This window comes from Pagrus pagrus (assembly GCF_965226575.1).
Source record: "Pagrus pagrus genome assembly, chromosome: 2".
Lineage (NCBI taxonomy): Eukaryota > Metazoa > Chordata > Actinopteri > Spariformes > Sparidae > Pagrus > Pagrus pagrus.
Window position 1 is genome coordinate 16684373 of NC_140186.1, and position 15257 is coordinate 16699629.

General features: G+C 40.9%; 1 protein-coding gene across 2 annotated transcripts in view; it reads right to left on the minus strand.

The window, feature by feature from the left end:
• Positions 1 to 345: 345 nt before the first annotated feature.
• ank2a (ankyrin 2a, neuronal) overlaps positions 346 to 15257 on the minus strand; it is a 95262-nt gene continuing 80350 nt past the window's right edge. Inside the window, exons 46-50 of one of the 2 annotated variants that reach the window (XM_084340646.1) lie at positions 4447 to 4530; positions 4092 to 4256; positions 3784 to 3957; positions 3539 to 3630; positions 346 to 2464 (exon numbers count right to left, since the gene is read on the minus strand). In XM_084340646.1, coding sequence (XP_084196772.1) covers positions 2257 to 2464; positions 3539 to 3630; positions 3784 to 3957; positions 4092 to 4256; positions 4447 to 4530 — 723 coding nt within the window. In that variant the 3' untranslated portion in view covers positions 346 to 2256. The remainder of the gene's footprint in view (positions 2465 to 3538; positions 3631 to 3783; positions 3958 to 4091; positions 4257 to 4446; positions 4531 to 15257) is intronic. The other variant, XM_084340645.1, reaches the window with a different exon arrangement.

The window sequence follows — 15257 nt, forward strand, 5'->3', positions numbered from 1 at the left end:
CTGTGCCATATATCTGTAATTTATTTACTTTTTTAATAAATCAGTCATATTTCTTTATAAAATGTCACACTGATTGTATCAAGTATCAGTTGATGATAGTCCTCCGTTACTGCAGTACCTCTCAGGCCCAGCTGGGGGCAGCACCTGGTCTACTCAGTACATAAGACAGATAACACCAGCCCTGCTTCTCTTATGTCCAGCTGTCAGAGCAGCAGTTAGTTGATTGAAGATTAAAAAATGCACTGTGTTCTATGTTTCTACTAATTTATAGTTTTGCTATAGTACTTACTACATTTGACTTCGTAAATGAAAAACAACTGTACAGACTCACAGGATACAACACCATACATTTGTAGATTTTTATTCTCTATCAGCCATAGACACACTGCAGCCATTTTTTGTCTTTTTGAATTTTGATACAGTAATACATGCCCTAATAGATATTTATATATGCACTGTATATGTATATAACTGTCATCATCACAGAAAAGGGATGCTGATTCTTCAAATTAAAAGCATACCTGTCACAGTGAACTTCCACTAGTTTGCATTTTACATTTTTTCTAAATCACAAAGTAAACAGTGATAGTGAAATAAATACATTACATGTTGTAGATACATACAGTAGCGATGCTCAGAGCTGTGAATAATGATATATTTAAGCTCTCGACCTGCCTCATTACGCATGTGTCTGGTGTAACGATTCCTTGCATTTATCATCCGTCCCGACAGGATGAGACTTTCTCTGTGGCTAAGATATATTGTACCTTTTAGATCCTGTGCACAAAAAGCGTGGAGGCGTTCCCTCTTGACATTCAGGAGTGCAAATGCGGTGTGTGTAAAATAAATCTTTCTTGTCTTTGCTGACAGATAACTGCCACACACTCTTTTGCTACACTCTCAGACTCATTCACTCACAAACTCACACCACACAACTGACAACACCTGGTCCAACACTTTCTCATCAAAAGACAAACTCATAAAGATCAAAATGTTAAATAAAGGAGAAACAACTGATCACCTTACCATAAGTATCATATCAGAAAGTGTCTCTAAACAGCTGTGATGATCTTATTGACCAGACTTCTCAATAAATAGAAACTTCTATCTGACATTCAAACAAAGATTAAATAAGTTCTTTATACTATACTAAAAATAAAAACAAACAAACTAAAATAAGACATCTTCAACCAACAAAGTTTAAAATCAGCTTAAAATAATTCTTAAACTTCCCCCTGCAAACAAGCTGACAATGCAGTATTCAACTCAACACATGCATGGGCACACTCAAACATACAGTACCTACGGTACAACCTCACTCACACATTCATCATTCATACTGTATGAGATCAACAATTTAAGAGAAAAACGCCAAAAACAAATACAATTAAACATAAAAGAAACAAAGACACACACAGAAGGGAAAAAGAGGCAGAAGGGCCATCCATAGAACTACAAAGCAGTTAAAGCTAGCATCATAATGACAGATGTTGATTAGTCATGCCTGCTCTATTTCACATGAGTGATTATTAATTCCTAGGCTACTGATGTCAGTAATGTCTAGATTATAGATAATATATAATTCCCAAAGACAGATTACACATAGCCTACACAAAACACAGCAGCAGCAGTTAAATTCAGTGTCGATACAGTCTGATTTTCTCTGTGTGACATCTTGACCGCCTGAATCAAAAGAGCGGAGAGGCTAGTACAGTGAGTGAGACAGTTTAAAGTAAGGAATATCTGAGAAACTGGTTGTGAGAGGCAGTGCAGTGTGAGATATTGTCTTTCAGTCCTCCTACTCAGAGAGTAGTACCAGTATTTTGCAGGTAAAGTGTTCTTTACCTTCAGGAGGTTTGTGAGTTAGTTGATGTGAATAGTGTTCTCTGTTAGTTCCTCTGTTTTCTTTGTTTTTTTAATGTTTTTTTCCATTGTTGCTCTACCACAGCATCAAGACAAACGATATCTAAGACAACTCTGACATGGAAAGTAAAATTAATCAGGAAAACAACTTTCTTTGGTCACAAAAAGGCAAAACAACAGAACATGAAAAGAAAACCATGAGTACATTGTACAAGCCAGGGAAGAAAACTCAGAACTGAACAAAGGGTCATCTTCCAGGACTTAAATGGGAAGACTGTGGTAGCTTTGAGGTGCCTTGGTGCGCACTGGGATTGCATGTGGCTAATGCATAGGATTAGGGGGGACTTTAGCATGGGCAGAGCCAGGGAGTTGGGGAGAGTTTTGCACATTCTTCTACTCTTCCTCCTCCTCTTCGTCCTCATCATTGTCCTCCGTCTCTTCTTCGTAGAAGCGGTGAAAGAGCTGGTGGAGATGCTGCTTGAGATCATGTGGTTTTGACCCTTTTCTGGGGTCGTCCACTTGCTCTAGAAGGACCTGTTTTTGCTGCCCAGCTCCCTTCACCACTGTTCGTCTGAGGGTACGACCTTTACGCATGTGGGCCCTAGAGATGGAGCAAGGAAGGGGTGGAATCAAACAGAAGAAGACAGGTCAGTCACAGGTCAGTCACGTAAAAACAACACACACATGAGGCTCTGTGGAAATTATATTGAAGGAACAGATGTTGCAAAACTTGTAAGATATGTTAAGGGAGAAAAACAAAAAACCCTCAAATTATATCATGCATTGTAAATCCAGCTTTCAATTGTCACATGCACAGCAACATATAGCTGCAGAAAACCAAAAATTATGTCATAAAACACTAGCAATCAATCCCAGATGTGTGGTGGCACATTCATATCAATTACATACAAACTTTTGACAAGTTCAAGGAAAAACCGACACAGCAGCATCTGCTTTTATGTTTCACCACATCTGTTTGTATATCTGTCATTATCAGCATTCATCAGCCTTGTTGATGGCGAGGTACCACCACTGAGGCACCTTTTAAATTGAACTACCTGTTCTTGATGCTTTACCTCCTGTTTAGCACCTTAATTATGTGGAATACTTGAGACTATTTGGCCTGTACTTGCTCGTGCTTGTTATTTCTGAGAGGCTTAAGGTGTCACAATACAAAAAAATATAAATAATAGAATCTAATTAATAGAATAAAGCTGTGATTTACTTAATCACATATGAAGTGAACCACACTCTAATGTTAGCAATGTAACACTATGGGATGCAAAAGTTGTTCCAATAAAAAGTATGCACTGCACGCACAAGACAACACGGACCAACTGTATTATTCCTCATAAATAAAAATAGCATTCCTGATATTAGATTTGGAAAATGTTGTCACCCAAACAACAAAATTACAAAACACATACTGCATCTCATTGGTTTCATTGCATGTCATCTCTCTTTAGTATAAACATTTCACAGTATGCCAATGGTTAATGATAGCAGCCACAGCAAACATTAGTTAATATTAGTAAAACTAACAATCCTACAGCATGTCTGTTTTTGTAGGAAATCACACCCACAAAATACAATACACACACACACACACACACACACACACACACACACACACACACACATATACCCAAACAGAGGCACTCCAACACTCACACACCTCCTGACCACAGTTCCATCTTCTTTGAATGTCTCTCTTTCTACCACAAGAGGGAGCTCTGTTCTGCTAAAACCACTTATATAACCTAGGGCCTGGTGGCATGAAAAGGAGAAAACAGTATTCACTTAATTTGGAATGATCCTTTAAATAAAGGCCCCATCACATACAGTGTACCAGGTAGACATGTATAGTACAAACGGCTAAGTCAGGCTCTAGGACTAATGTTGGTGAGGTTATTAACAAACCTGTTTAAAGTCGTCTTGGGCTGAGGGGAGGTCAGAGGCCAAAGAAGGATCACCCTGGTGTTTCATTGTCCTTTCACCCTCCACCACTGTCGTCCTTTCTACGTGACTGACCTTACATCCTTCACTTGTTTCCTGCTTTGTTGCAGAGAAACCCTCACGTTCAGCAAATGTTACCTACGGGTCAGAAGAGGAAGTTATTCGTTTGTGATTCTCCTTTATATACTAGTATCAACATAACTGTTGGTGTGTCTGGTATTTTCTGTTAAAAGGAGATTGATGAACACACATATAATATACAGCATACACACCTCTGTGTGGTCTCCCTCACTCTTCACTACAGTCCGTTTTACCACTCTAGAGTAGCCATCTCCCTCAGCCATACCGATAGACCCCTGGAGATCTCCATCTAATGACACATGTTCACGCTCCACACCATCCACGGACACACACTTGCGAATAATTTTACGGGTAACCTGTGGAAGATCACATGTGTAAAGACCATTACGTTAGGCATTTGTGTAAAAGGAAATCGTAACCAACAGCATGGTTTGTTGCAAACATTCCAGAAACCAATGTTTCCCGAAAATTGAGAAAAAAAGCCTCTTGAATTGCTGCACGATCATAACATTTTCTTTGTAAAGCTTTACTGGAATTTTGCTTTACCTTTTTGACAACAATGTGTCCATTTTCATCCTTGTACTTTTCTTCCGTCACTGACTGAGTGGGGAGGTCAGGCATTTCATCAGCCTGTAACGGAAACAAGACAAACAATAATCAGGAATGCTAAGATGGCACAGTGTAACATTTACACTGAGTTTAATTGTCCACTTCAAAATAAAACACACATACATGTTAGAGAAAAAACAGGATTCAAAGTTTGCATTTTAGGTTGTGATTCAGTGAGAGGATACAGGAAACAAACTTGCATTCTCAGGGAAAAAAGGTTACAGAGGGCTGATAAATAAACCAACAAAGAAGTGCTCACAGCAGCATAAAACACCCCCACGACACTCAGCCATCTATGCAAATCAAGTGGCAGGTTTCCTTTAAACCCTAAATTAGTTTTCAAACACAAATTCTTAACCCATGTTGATGAGACTAAAGGTTGTTAGACAGTATACATTTTAACCTGATAGTGAAGACCAAGCCTGGTTAAAGTTGCACTCTGGAAGTCACACCCTCCATGCTTATTTTAAACGCCATCCATCATTCTAAATCAGATACCTGAATGACAACTCTCCTTCGCACTATTCTGGTGGTCAAAAATTCATCATCTGAACTTTCTGACATTGATCCGAGCTCCGCTGTGATTTCCTGACCAAACAACACAAAACCCATCAAGATTTAAGGAACGGCAATATATGGATATGAATGTTTGCAGCAAAGCAAGCAATAAACAGAGTGATATGATGCACTTTCCATTGATTTTGAGTTTTTTTACATTGAATTTTCTTGTCTTTCATTGGAAAGTACAACATGGCAGTCTGTAACTTGGAAATACATTTGCAAAACAAATACCATGCTTTTACTTAGTTAAAGATTTAATGTGCTTATTGCTGATGAAATAACATGTAGCTTAGGTTAATACTGTGAGTGGTACAGCTGGTTACAGGCAGCAAAGTGACATGCTGAGCCAGGACTGGTTAAATCAGAAATCAACACAAAAATAAGGGTTATAAGGTGTTTTAGATCCCATCCATGTGGCCAGAGGGTTAGCAGTCATTCCTTTGTGAAGCAAATATGGTATTTAGTTAAGCTCAGCTCCGGAAAAAGCTTGCAGGTTGGGGTGGTTTACCAAATCTCATCTTACCCTTGTCAGATATTTATCAGTATCATCATATGCCCCAATTTCACGGACAGAAGGAGGTTGTGAAGCCTCACACAAGGTGAATTCCTCATCCGAATCTTCATTCTCTTCACGTAGATTATAAAGAGGCTCATGGACAAAAGGGGCATCCTCATAATCTTCACTTCCAGAGGACAACAGGACTCTTCGATTCACCTTTTCCAGCACTCTAGGACAGCCGAGATGATCATTTGGCTGATCACCACTTGCCCTTGTACTTGGATCAGATTCATCAGGCTCAGTCTCTGAGCAATCTGATGCAGCTTGTTTGCAGTCAAAGTAAGGCTCTGGGTCAGAGTATTCAAAGATTGGGCTGTTTACACCACTATGCACAACTTCTGAGTATTCTGGAGGCATGTCGGTATGGAAGGTTCTGGGAGAACAGGTCTCTTCATACCCAAGTGGGATGCTGTACTCCTCATCAGAGGTTGATGAAGTCATCTCTGCTTTAACTGAAGTGGGCTGAGAGGCAAAACACTCAGAGTCTACTGAAGTCAGAGAATCTTCTGAATGCCGTCCACTGGCCCTTGTCCTATCCTCCTCTGAGGATGTCTCTAAGTTCCCTGAGGAGGGGTACGGCATCAGCTCCTCAAAGCTAAAATGTCTTGCGGATGTAACTGTCTCCGGAGTCAAATCCGAAAGAGACTGAGAAGAGATATCTTCACTCTGAGTAGCTTCAAAAGAAGGTGCCTCCCTTAAAGGTGGAAGTTGATCCTGAGTACTCTGTGTTGATATTTCTTCTGTCACACCCCTTGAGTCAATAGATGATATAGCTGATTCAAGTTCTTCTTTACGTTTAAGAATGTCAGTAGTAGAATCTTCCTCACACAGATTGGCCTGATGTACCTCAAGCATGTCTGACTGACCCTTTGTAGCTACTCCATGGGAAGACTCTGGAGGATATGTTTCAGTAACATTTTCATAATATTTGCTGGACTGAAATGCGTTCAAAGGAAACCTTAAGTTCAGTGATGGTTCCATCACCTCACAAAGTTTTTCAGGTGATTCAGGAGTTGAAAGGGACTCCGTAGGGGGTGCATGGCTCTCTTTACAACTACCAAGGCTTGACTGTAAACTTGTCTCAGATGTTTTTGTACGATCCGGAGTGACTAAGACTATCTCAGGTTCATCTTGATTGGATGTTTGAAAATGTGCAGGCACTGTGACTGTTACATTTGTGTGATTAGTATCTTCTGCGAGCTGTGTAACAGATAACATGCTCACTCTTTTGATATCAATATCTTCTGTAGGGTATAGATCTTCAGGTGAAAGGTCTACAAACTCGTGAATTTGATCATCTTCAGGGCTTTTATCACTAGATTCTGACAGAGGTGGGTCATGTGTCTCTGGACTTTGATCAAGACTGACTGAGACTATTTCTGGTTCATCTTGAATGGATGCCTCAAAATGTGCAGGCTCTGTGACAGCCACATTTGCATGATCAGCATCTTCTGTAAGCTGTATAACAGATGATACACTGACTCTTTGAGTATCAATATCTTCTGTTGGGTCTTCAGGTGAAAGGTCTTGAAACTCTTGAATTTGATCATATTGAGGGCTTTCATCACTGGAATCTGACAGAGGTGCATCATGTGTCTCCAGACTTTGACCAGGACTAACTGAGACTATTTCAGGTTCATCTCGAATTGATGTTTGGAAATGTGAAGGCTCTGCGACTGCTACATTTGTGTCTTTAGTAGTGTTGTTTGCAAGCTGTATAACAGATGACACACTGACTCTTTGGGTATCAATGTCTTCTGTAGGATCTTCAGGTGAAAGGTCTCCAAAATCTTGAATTTGATTATCTTCTGGGCTTGTATCACTGGATTCTGACAGAAGTGGGTCATGTGTCTCTGGACTTTGATCAAGACTGACTGAGACTATTTCCGGTTCATCTTGAATGGATATCTGGAAATGTGCAGGCTCCTTGACAGACACATTTGTATGATCAGCATCTTCTGTAAGCTGTATAACAGATGATATACTGACTCTTTGAGTATCAATATCTTCTGTCGGGTCTTCAGGTGAAAGGTCTTGAAACTCTTGAATTTGATCATATTGAGGGCTTTCATCACTGGAATCTGACAGAGGTGCATCATGTGTCTCCAGACTTTGACCAGGACTAACTGAGACTATTTCCGGTTCATCTTGAATGTATGTCTGGAAATGTGAAGGCTCTGTGACAGACACATTTGTATGATAAGTATCTTCTGCAAGCTGTATAACAGATGATACACTGACTCTTTGAGTATCAATATCTTCTGTAGGGTCTTCAGATGAAAAGTCTTCAAACTCGTGACTTTGATCATATTCAGGGCTTTCATCACTGGATTCTGACAGAGGTAGGTCAAGAGTCTCTGGTCTAAACTTAAGTTTCATCTCCTCCAGATCCGACAGCAGTTGGTCCAGCTGAGGGGACCCAGACCCTGATGTTGTTGGAACAGACTCTGAGGATATGATGATTTGGTCATCTGGACAGTCTTGAGTAGTTTGACAGGGTGAGTCTGGGGTCACCGAGCTTGGTTTAGCTAAGTCACAATTTTCACTTTGTTTTAGGATTGACAGCTGTTTACCTTTTTCCTGAGGTGAGCTACTTTGATTGGAAAATGTGATTTCAGATTGCGTTTTACTTTGGTCAGAGGTAGCTGGAATTGGTAATTCTAGCTTTTCAATGGAAAGTGTGGTTGAATCATGTGCCAAGGATGGTGTCTCTGTTGGAAAGACCTGACTCTGTCCTAAATGAATGTTTTTTGGTTTTGAAGATTCTGACAGAATCGTCTTGGAAGATGCTGTTGATACCTGCAAGAAATGATACAATGGAGTGGGAAAAATTATGAATAACAATGAATTGTGATTTCTTTTGGTCATGAAAGGAAAAGATGAAATGAAGCATGCATCTGTCAAGGACAGGCTCCGGTCTTACACATGAAAGCAGTGTCTCCAATGAGGAAATTCACTTGTAGCCCACTTGCATTTAGGTAATTGCAGCATTACCTTATATATGTTAATAACTTTTATCTAACAGACAGCACAAAATGTAAAATGCATTACATACATATCTTGACTGATTAAGATGCTGCAAAATCAGGATATGCTTGAAATTTGGAGATATTGCATTGAAAACATCCCTGACAGCACAATATCATTTTACAATAATAAAAGCAGGGCACAAATGAACTTAAGTCAAAATCAGGCATTGATGGAAAATGAAGGTGGACATGCACCATTTTGCACTAGTTTCAAGTAAATTGTTGCTGCAGTGTCATAACAATGTCATAACACATGAGCAGGAAGCACTGCACTTCCCATTAAAATGCAAAACCCACCAGTTTACAGTATTTATCACAGTCAAACACTACTACTGTCTGTTCTTCTATTGGTCTGCTTCACATACTGCATCATGAGTATAACTTAACATTTTGGAAAGCATATTGTTATATTTTTTGTAGAAATGATACACAACTACAACTACAACTACAACACAATCATGTAAACCAGTGGGGATGTGTCCCCTGCCTAGACAATTGAGACGACAGAATGTTGGAAAAGGGGCGGTAATTGGAAGCCATATCTAGCTACAGACATGCAATTATATTGTCACATTTATTTTTGCAACTGAAATGAATTCCAATCAAACTTCTTTGGATATGGCTTCCACTGAGGCATTGCCATGTAAGGACATATTAGTGGCACCAATGGAGTAGTTTGTCTCTCTTTGATCTCTTTTTATGTTTGTTAGAAAAACAGACAGTACATGCCTCTGGCTGCATCAAGTACATTGGTTGGTTTAGACTTTTATGGCTGTTAAGATCTTAAAAGCTACTACAACTTATTGAAACTACAGTAAATTGTAATCTTAGGTAAGTTAAGATATATTGAAGGCATTTGAATCTCTTGAGGCTTGAAGCATTCAAATTAGTCTAATGGTATCACTAAGGCCATTGGTTAGCTCTGTATGTATGTGGCATATGAGAACATTCCATACCAGGACAAAAAGTTCACGTCACAAAGACCGGGCCACTGTATTCTCCATTAGTTATGCTTCACTGAAAGATCATTTCTTCTGCTCTAATGCAAACATGCCACAGCAAGACAGTGAAGTGTCTGGGTTTTATTAGTGACAGCTTCTTCTACATTCACACATTATGTACTGCCATGTTCATTACTTTTGAAAGCAACACTGCATTCACTGCTTTGCAATAGCCTGTGCTGTCTTACCGGCACCAAGGAACTTTTGCTCTTGTCCTCACTCATGGATTTTCTTTTCATGTTCTTGGAAAACGAGTCTTGGGCTTGTGTCATCTTTAATTGTGATTCAGGATCAGTCCACTTATGCTTATGTACAAGTTGTGTTCGTTTCACTGATCCTCTCTTTGCTTGAGTTTGTTCGTGGAAAGCCTCCTCCAGCCAGACAGCATAATGACATTCAAATTTGTGTTCTTCAGATGGCAAGTGACTCAACGTAGTGCAAAACTGGCTAATACTGTGTGGTCTGACCCGATCTAATCTAGGTTCTTTGCTTTCCATGGAGGATGCCTGACAAAAAAAGACTGGTCATTATTGTTTAAGGAGGGAACTATGGGTTCTGTCTCCATTGTTCCACTTGGTGGCATCAACATTTCAGGATGTGAATCTGATACTGTAAGATCAGGGACTGTAGAGTGGGATAGTGAATAATCCTGTAATGGTTTTGAGTCTGGTATGGTGTTTTCGAAAAGACAAGATTTGGATTGGCTATGTGGTTCTCCCATGCTGACTGGTGAATCATCAAGTTTGTTTTGATCGCAAGCCTTATCACTGACATATTTTCTGTCATAGACTGGATCATGTATGTGAGCCATTAACTTTCTGGAGACTTTTTTATGTACAAGTCCGTTGTCTGCCGTAACTATCTCATCTGGGAGATTTTGCCCACATGTCAGCGGGTTTAAAACTTCATCTAGATCTCCTATTGATTCAGGAATTTGAGGGGAAGGTGGTCTTAACTCAGACATCCAGTAGTCAAGGAATGACTGTGTGTACTCATCATCAGCTGATATGTTGCTAACAGACTCATGACATTCACTGTCAAACACAATGGACTCAGGGGAATCTGGTCTGATCTCATCAAAGAAAGTATCAAGACATACATTAGTATAATCTCTCTCTGGCATTATGGTGTCTGGTGAAAGAGATGGGTTTTCTGACAAATGCATGTAATAACAAGGTTGACAGTCAAACAGGGGAATTTGAGAGTCAGGAGAAAGGGCGATGAACTCATTAAATGAAGAGAACGATTCTGGAGAAGGTGGCCTCTGGTCAATGAATGAGCAGGTTGAATATAAAGGATTTCCATCATCTGAATTTAATATTTCAGGTGATGCTAGCCTAAACTCTGAAGGGGAAATAGTCTCATTAAATTGACTTTGCATTTCCTGCTGGGAAGGACCAGTGGATCTTGTTTCAACTGTGTCAGATCTAGATATGCCAGAATTGCTTTGACATGCTGGTGACAATGAGCCAGAGATCACACCACATGAATATAGAAACTCACAAGATCTTTTGTCATCTGATGTGCGATTGAGGCTACAAGAAAGCCTTGAAAAACGTTGTTCTGCAGAACTAGTAGATGGTAGTGATGTTTCACAACATTGTCCTTTATAAAATGAATCATGCAAATGTGATATCAAGTTGTTAAACATAGGCTTGTGTCGTTCCATGTATTCCTTAGTATTGGTTTTGGGATCTGATGATATGGATTCAGAAAGGAAAAGTTTGGGCTTGGTAATTTCTTTCTGTGACTCACGTACTAAAGCAGAGCTGTTAGCAGTGAATGTTGTCTTTTCAGAGAAAAAGTTATCAAGGGAGCTTATATTGTCATCAAATAAATGAGATGTTTGTTTTTCAAGATTAATGTTGCATGAAAAAGATTCATGTATAAGAGGTTTCACCGCTGAAAGTGGTGGGGATGCAGGTGAATCTGGTCTGTTGTCAAACAAATCCTCAAGACAAATTCCACAAAATGCAGCATCTGAGAGTTCATCGAAGTCTGAGGAAAATGACTGCTGAGAATCTGCTCTGGTCTCATCAGACAGTGTATCCAGACATAAATCAACACCTTCCCAGTCAGAAATGGCTGAATCTGGTGTATATGATGTGTGACGTGTTGATTCCATATCATAACCAAAATGGGGATGCATGAACTGAGGAATGGGAGAATCAGGAGAGAGGGGCCTTAATTCACTTTGAGATCCTACTGACTCAGGAGACTGTGGTCTCAACTCTGTGACCCAATCGATTATGTAGGAATTAGTGTACTCCTTGGCTGATGTCACTGACAGAGGAGAAGAAGGCCCCAATTCAAAAGATGTGGCAGTCAAATTGGGGGAAGCTTGTTTTTCATGTGTAGCGATCTGCACAATATCTGCATATGGAAGAGGTATCGCTACTGAAAGTGGTGGGAATGCAGTTACACTTACACTTGTGTATTTAGCTTCAATAAGTAAAGTAAGTGAGTCTGGTGAATTGGGTCTCTTGTCACCAAACAATTCCTCCAGACAAAAATCGTAATATTCAACATCTGACAGTGTTGAAAGAGGTGATACTGGTCTACATTCTGAGTCTTCTAAATAATAATCACAGTGTTGACTCATCATCTGGCCAAATGTCATGCTAGGAAAAAAAGCGTCCTGCTCAACTGATGCTACAGATTCTGGGGAGGATGCTCTAAAATCTGCCAACCAGTCATGCAGAAGCGAAAAGTCAAAATCAGAAGACACCGATTCTGGGGACAACGTCCTGCTACTAAAGAAGCAATCAAGTCCAAGGTCTGACAAAACTGACTGCGGGGATGCTGGCCTGCTCTCATCAAACAGGATATCCAGACACAAATCAGTACCTTCCCAGTCTGAAAATGTTGATTCTGGAGTAAACGACCTGTCCCTTGTTAAGTCCACATCGTATCCCATATGTGGAGGTCTGAACTGAGGAACAGGTGAGTCAGGAGACAGGGACCTAAGTTCACTTTGAGAGGCCACTGACTCGGGAGACTGTGGTCTCAACTCGCTGACCCAATCGTCTATGGTGGAATGAGTGCACTCCTTGTCTGATGTCACTGATAGAGGCCATGAAGGTCTCAACTGTGATGCCAATTCTGTGGGGATGGCAGCTGTATGTTTTTCAAGTGCAACACCACGCACAATATCTGCATATGTAAGAGCCTTTACAGTGGAAAGCGCTAGGGATGCACTTACAGGCATGCTTCTGTGTTCAACTTCAATCTGTGAAGTGAGTGAGTCTGGTGAATCTGGTCTGTTTTCATCAAACAATTCCTCAAGACAAAATTCGTAATACTCAACATCTGACAGTGTTGAAAGAGGTGATACTGGTCTACATTCTGAGTGCTGTAAATAATAATCACAGTGTTGGCTCATCATCTGGCCAAATGTCATGCTAGGAGAAAAAGCGTGCTGCTCAACTGATGCTACAGATTCTGGGGAGGATGCTCTAAAATCTGCCAACCAGTCATGCAGAAGCGAAAAGTCAAATTCAGAAGACACCGATTCTGGGGACAACGTCCTGCTACTAAAGAACCTATCAAGTCCAAGGTCTGATAAAACTGACTGCGGGGACTCTGGTCTGCTCTCATCAAACAGGGTATCCAGACACAAATCAGTACCTTCCCAGTCTGAAAATGTTGATTCTGGAGTAAACGACCTGTCCCTTGTTAAGTCCACATCGTAACCCATATGTGGAGGTCTGAACTGAGGAACAGGTGAGTCAGGAGACAGTGACCTAATTTCAGTTTGAGAGGCAACTGACTCAGGAGAATGGGGTCTCAACACGATGAGCCAGTCGTCCAAGGAGCAATGATTGTACTTTTCATCTGCCATCACTGATGAAGGCCAAAGGGGTGTCAACTCAAATGACGTCAGTGACGGACGCCAAAAAGTTCTCAACTCAAATAATGTGGCGCTTAGAACGGCAGGCGCATGTTTTTCACGTGTTATGCCACACTCAGTATCTGTGTGTGTGGAAGGCTTTGCAGCAGAAAGTGGGAGGGATGCAGGTACAGTTGGACTGGTGTGTTGAGCTTCAATCTGTGAAGTAAGTGAGTCTGGTGAATCTGGTCTGTTTTCATCGAACAATTCCTCCAGACAAAACTCGTAATACTCAACATCTGACAGTGTTGAAAGAGGTGATACTGGTCTACATTCTGAGTGCTGTAAATAATAATCACAATGTTGCCTCATCATCTGGCCAAATGTCATGCTAGGAGAAAAAGCGTGCTGCTCAACTGATGCTACAGATTCTGGGGAGGATGCTCTAAAATCTGCCAACCAGTCATGCAGAAGCGAAAAGTCAAATTCAGAAGACACCGAATCCGGTGACAGCGTCCTGCTACTGAAGAACCTATCAAGTCCAAGGTCTGACAAAACTGACTGTGGGGACGCTGGTCTGCTCTCATCAAACAGGGTATCCAGACACAAATCAGTACCTTCCCAGTCTGAAAATGTTGATTCTGGAGTAAACGACCTGTCCCTTGTTAAGTCCACATCGTATCCCATATGTGGTGGTCTGAACTGAGGAACAGGCAAGTCAGGAGACATCGACCTAAGTCCACTTTGAGAGGCAACTGACTCGGGAGACTGTGGTCTCAACTCGCTGACCCAATCTTCAATGTTGGAAATGTTGTACTCCTCATCTGATGTCATTGATGAAAGCCAAATAGGTCTCAACTCAAATGATGTCACTGCCAAAGGCCAAACAGGTCTCAACTCAAATGATGAGACAGGTGGCATGGTGTTTGCATGTTCCATATTTGTGACACCACGCACAATATCTGCATATGTTAGAGGTTTCGAGGCGGTAAGCGGTAGGGATGCAGTTGCAGTCAAACTTTTGTGCTTAGATTCAATCTGTGAAGTAAGTGAGTCTGGTGAATCTGGTCTGTTTTCATCAAACAATTCCTCCAGACAAAATTCGTAATACTCAACATCTGACAGTGTTGAAAGAGGTGATACTGGTCTACATTCTGAGTGCTGTAAATAATAATCACAATGTTGGCTCATCATCTGGCCAAATGTCATGCTAGGAAAAAAAGCGTCCTGCTCAACTGATGCTACAGATTCTGGGGAGGATGCTCTAAAATCTGCCAACCAGTCATGCAGAAGCGAAAAGTCAAAATCAGAAGACACAGATTCTGGGGACAACGTCCTGCTACTAAAGAAGCAATCAAGTCCAAGGTCTGACAAAACTGACTGCGGGGATGCTGGCCTGCTCTCATCAAACAGGATATCCAGACACAAATCAGTACCTTCCCAGTCTGAAAATGTTGATTCTGGAGTAAACGACCTGTCCCTTGTTAAGTCCACATCGTATCCCATATGTGGAGGTCTGAACTGAGGAACAGGTGAGTCAGGAGACAGGGACCTAAGTTCACTTAAAGAGGCCACTAACTCGGGAGACTGTGGTCTCAACTCGCTGACCCAATCGTCTATGGTGGAATGAGTGTACTCCTCATCCGATGTCACTGATAGAGGCCATGAAGGTCTCAACTCAAATGATGAAACAGGTGGCATGTTGTTTGCATGTTCCATATGTGTGACACCACGCACAATATCTGCATATGTTAGCGGTTTCGAATTGG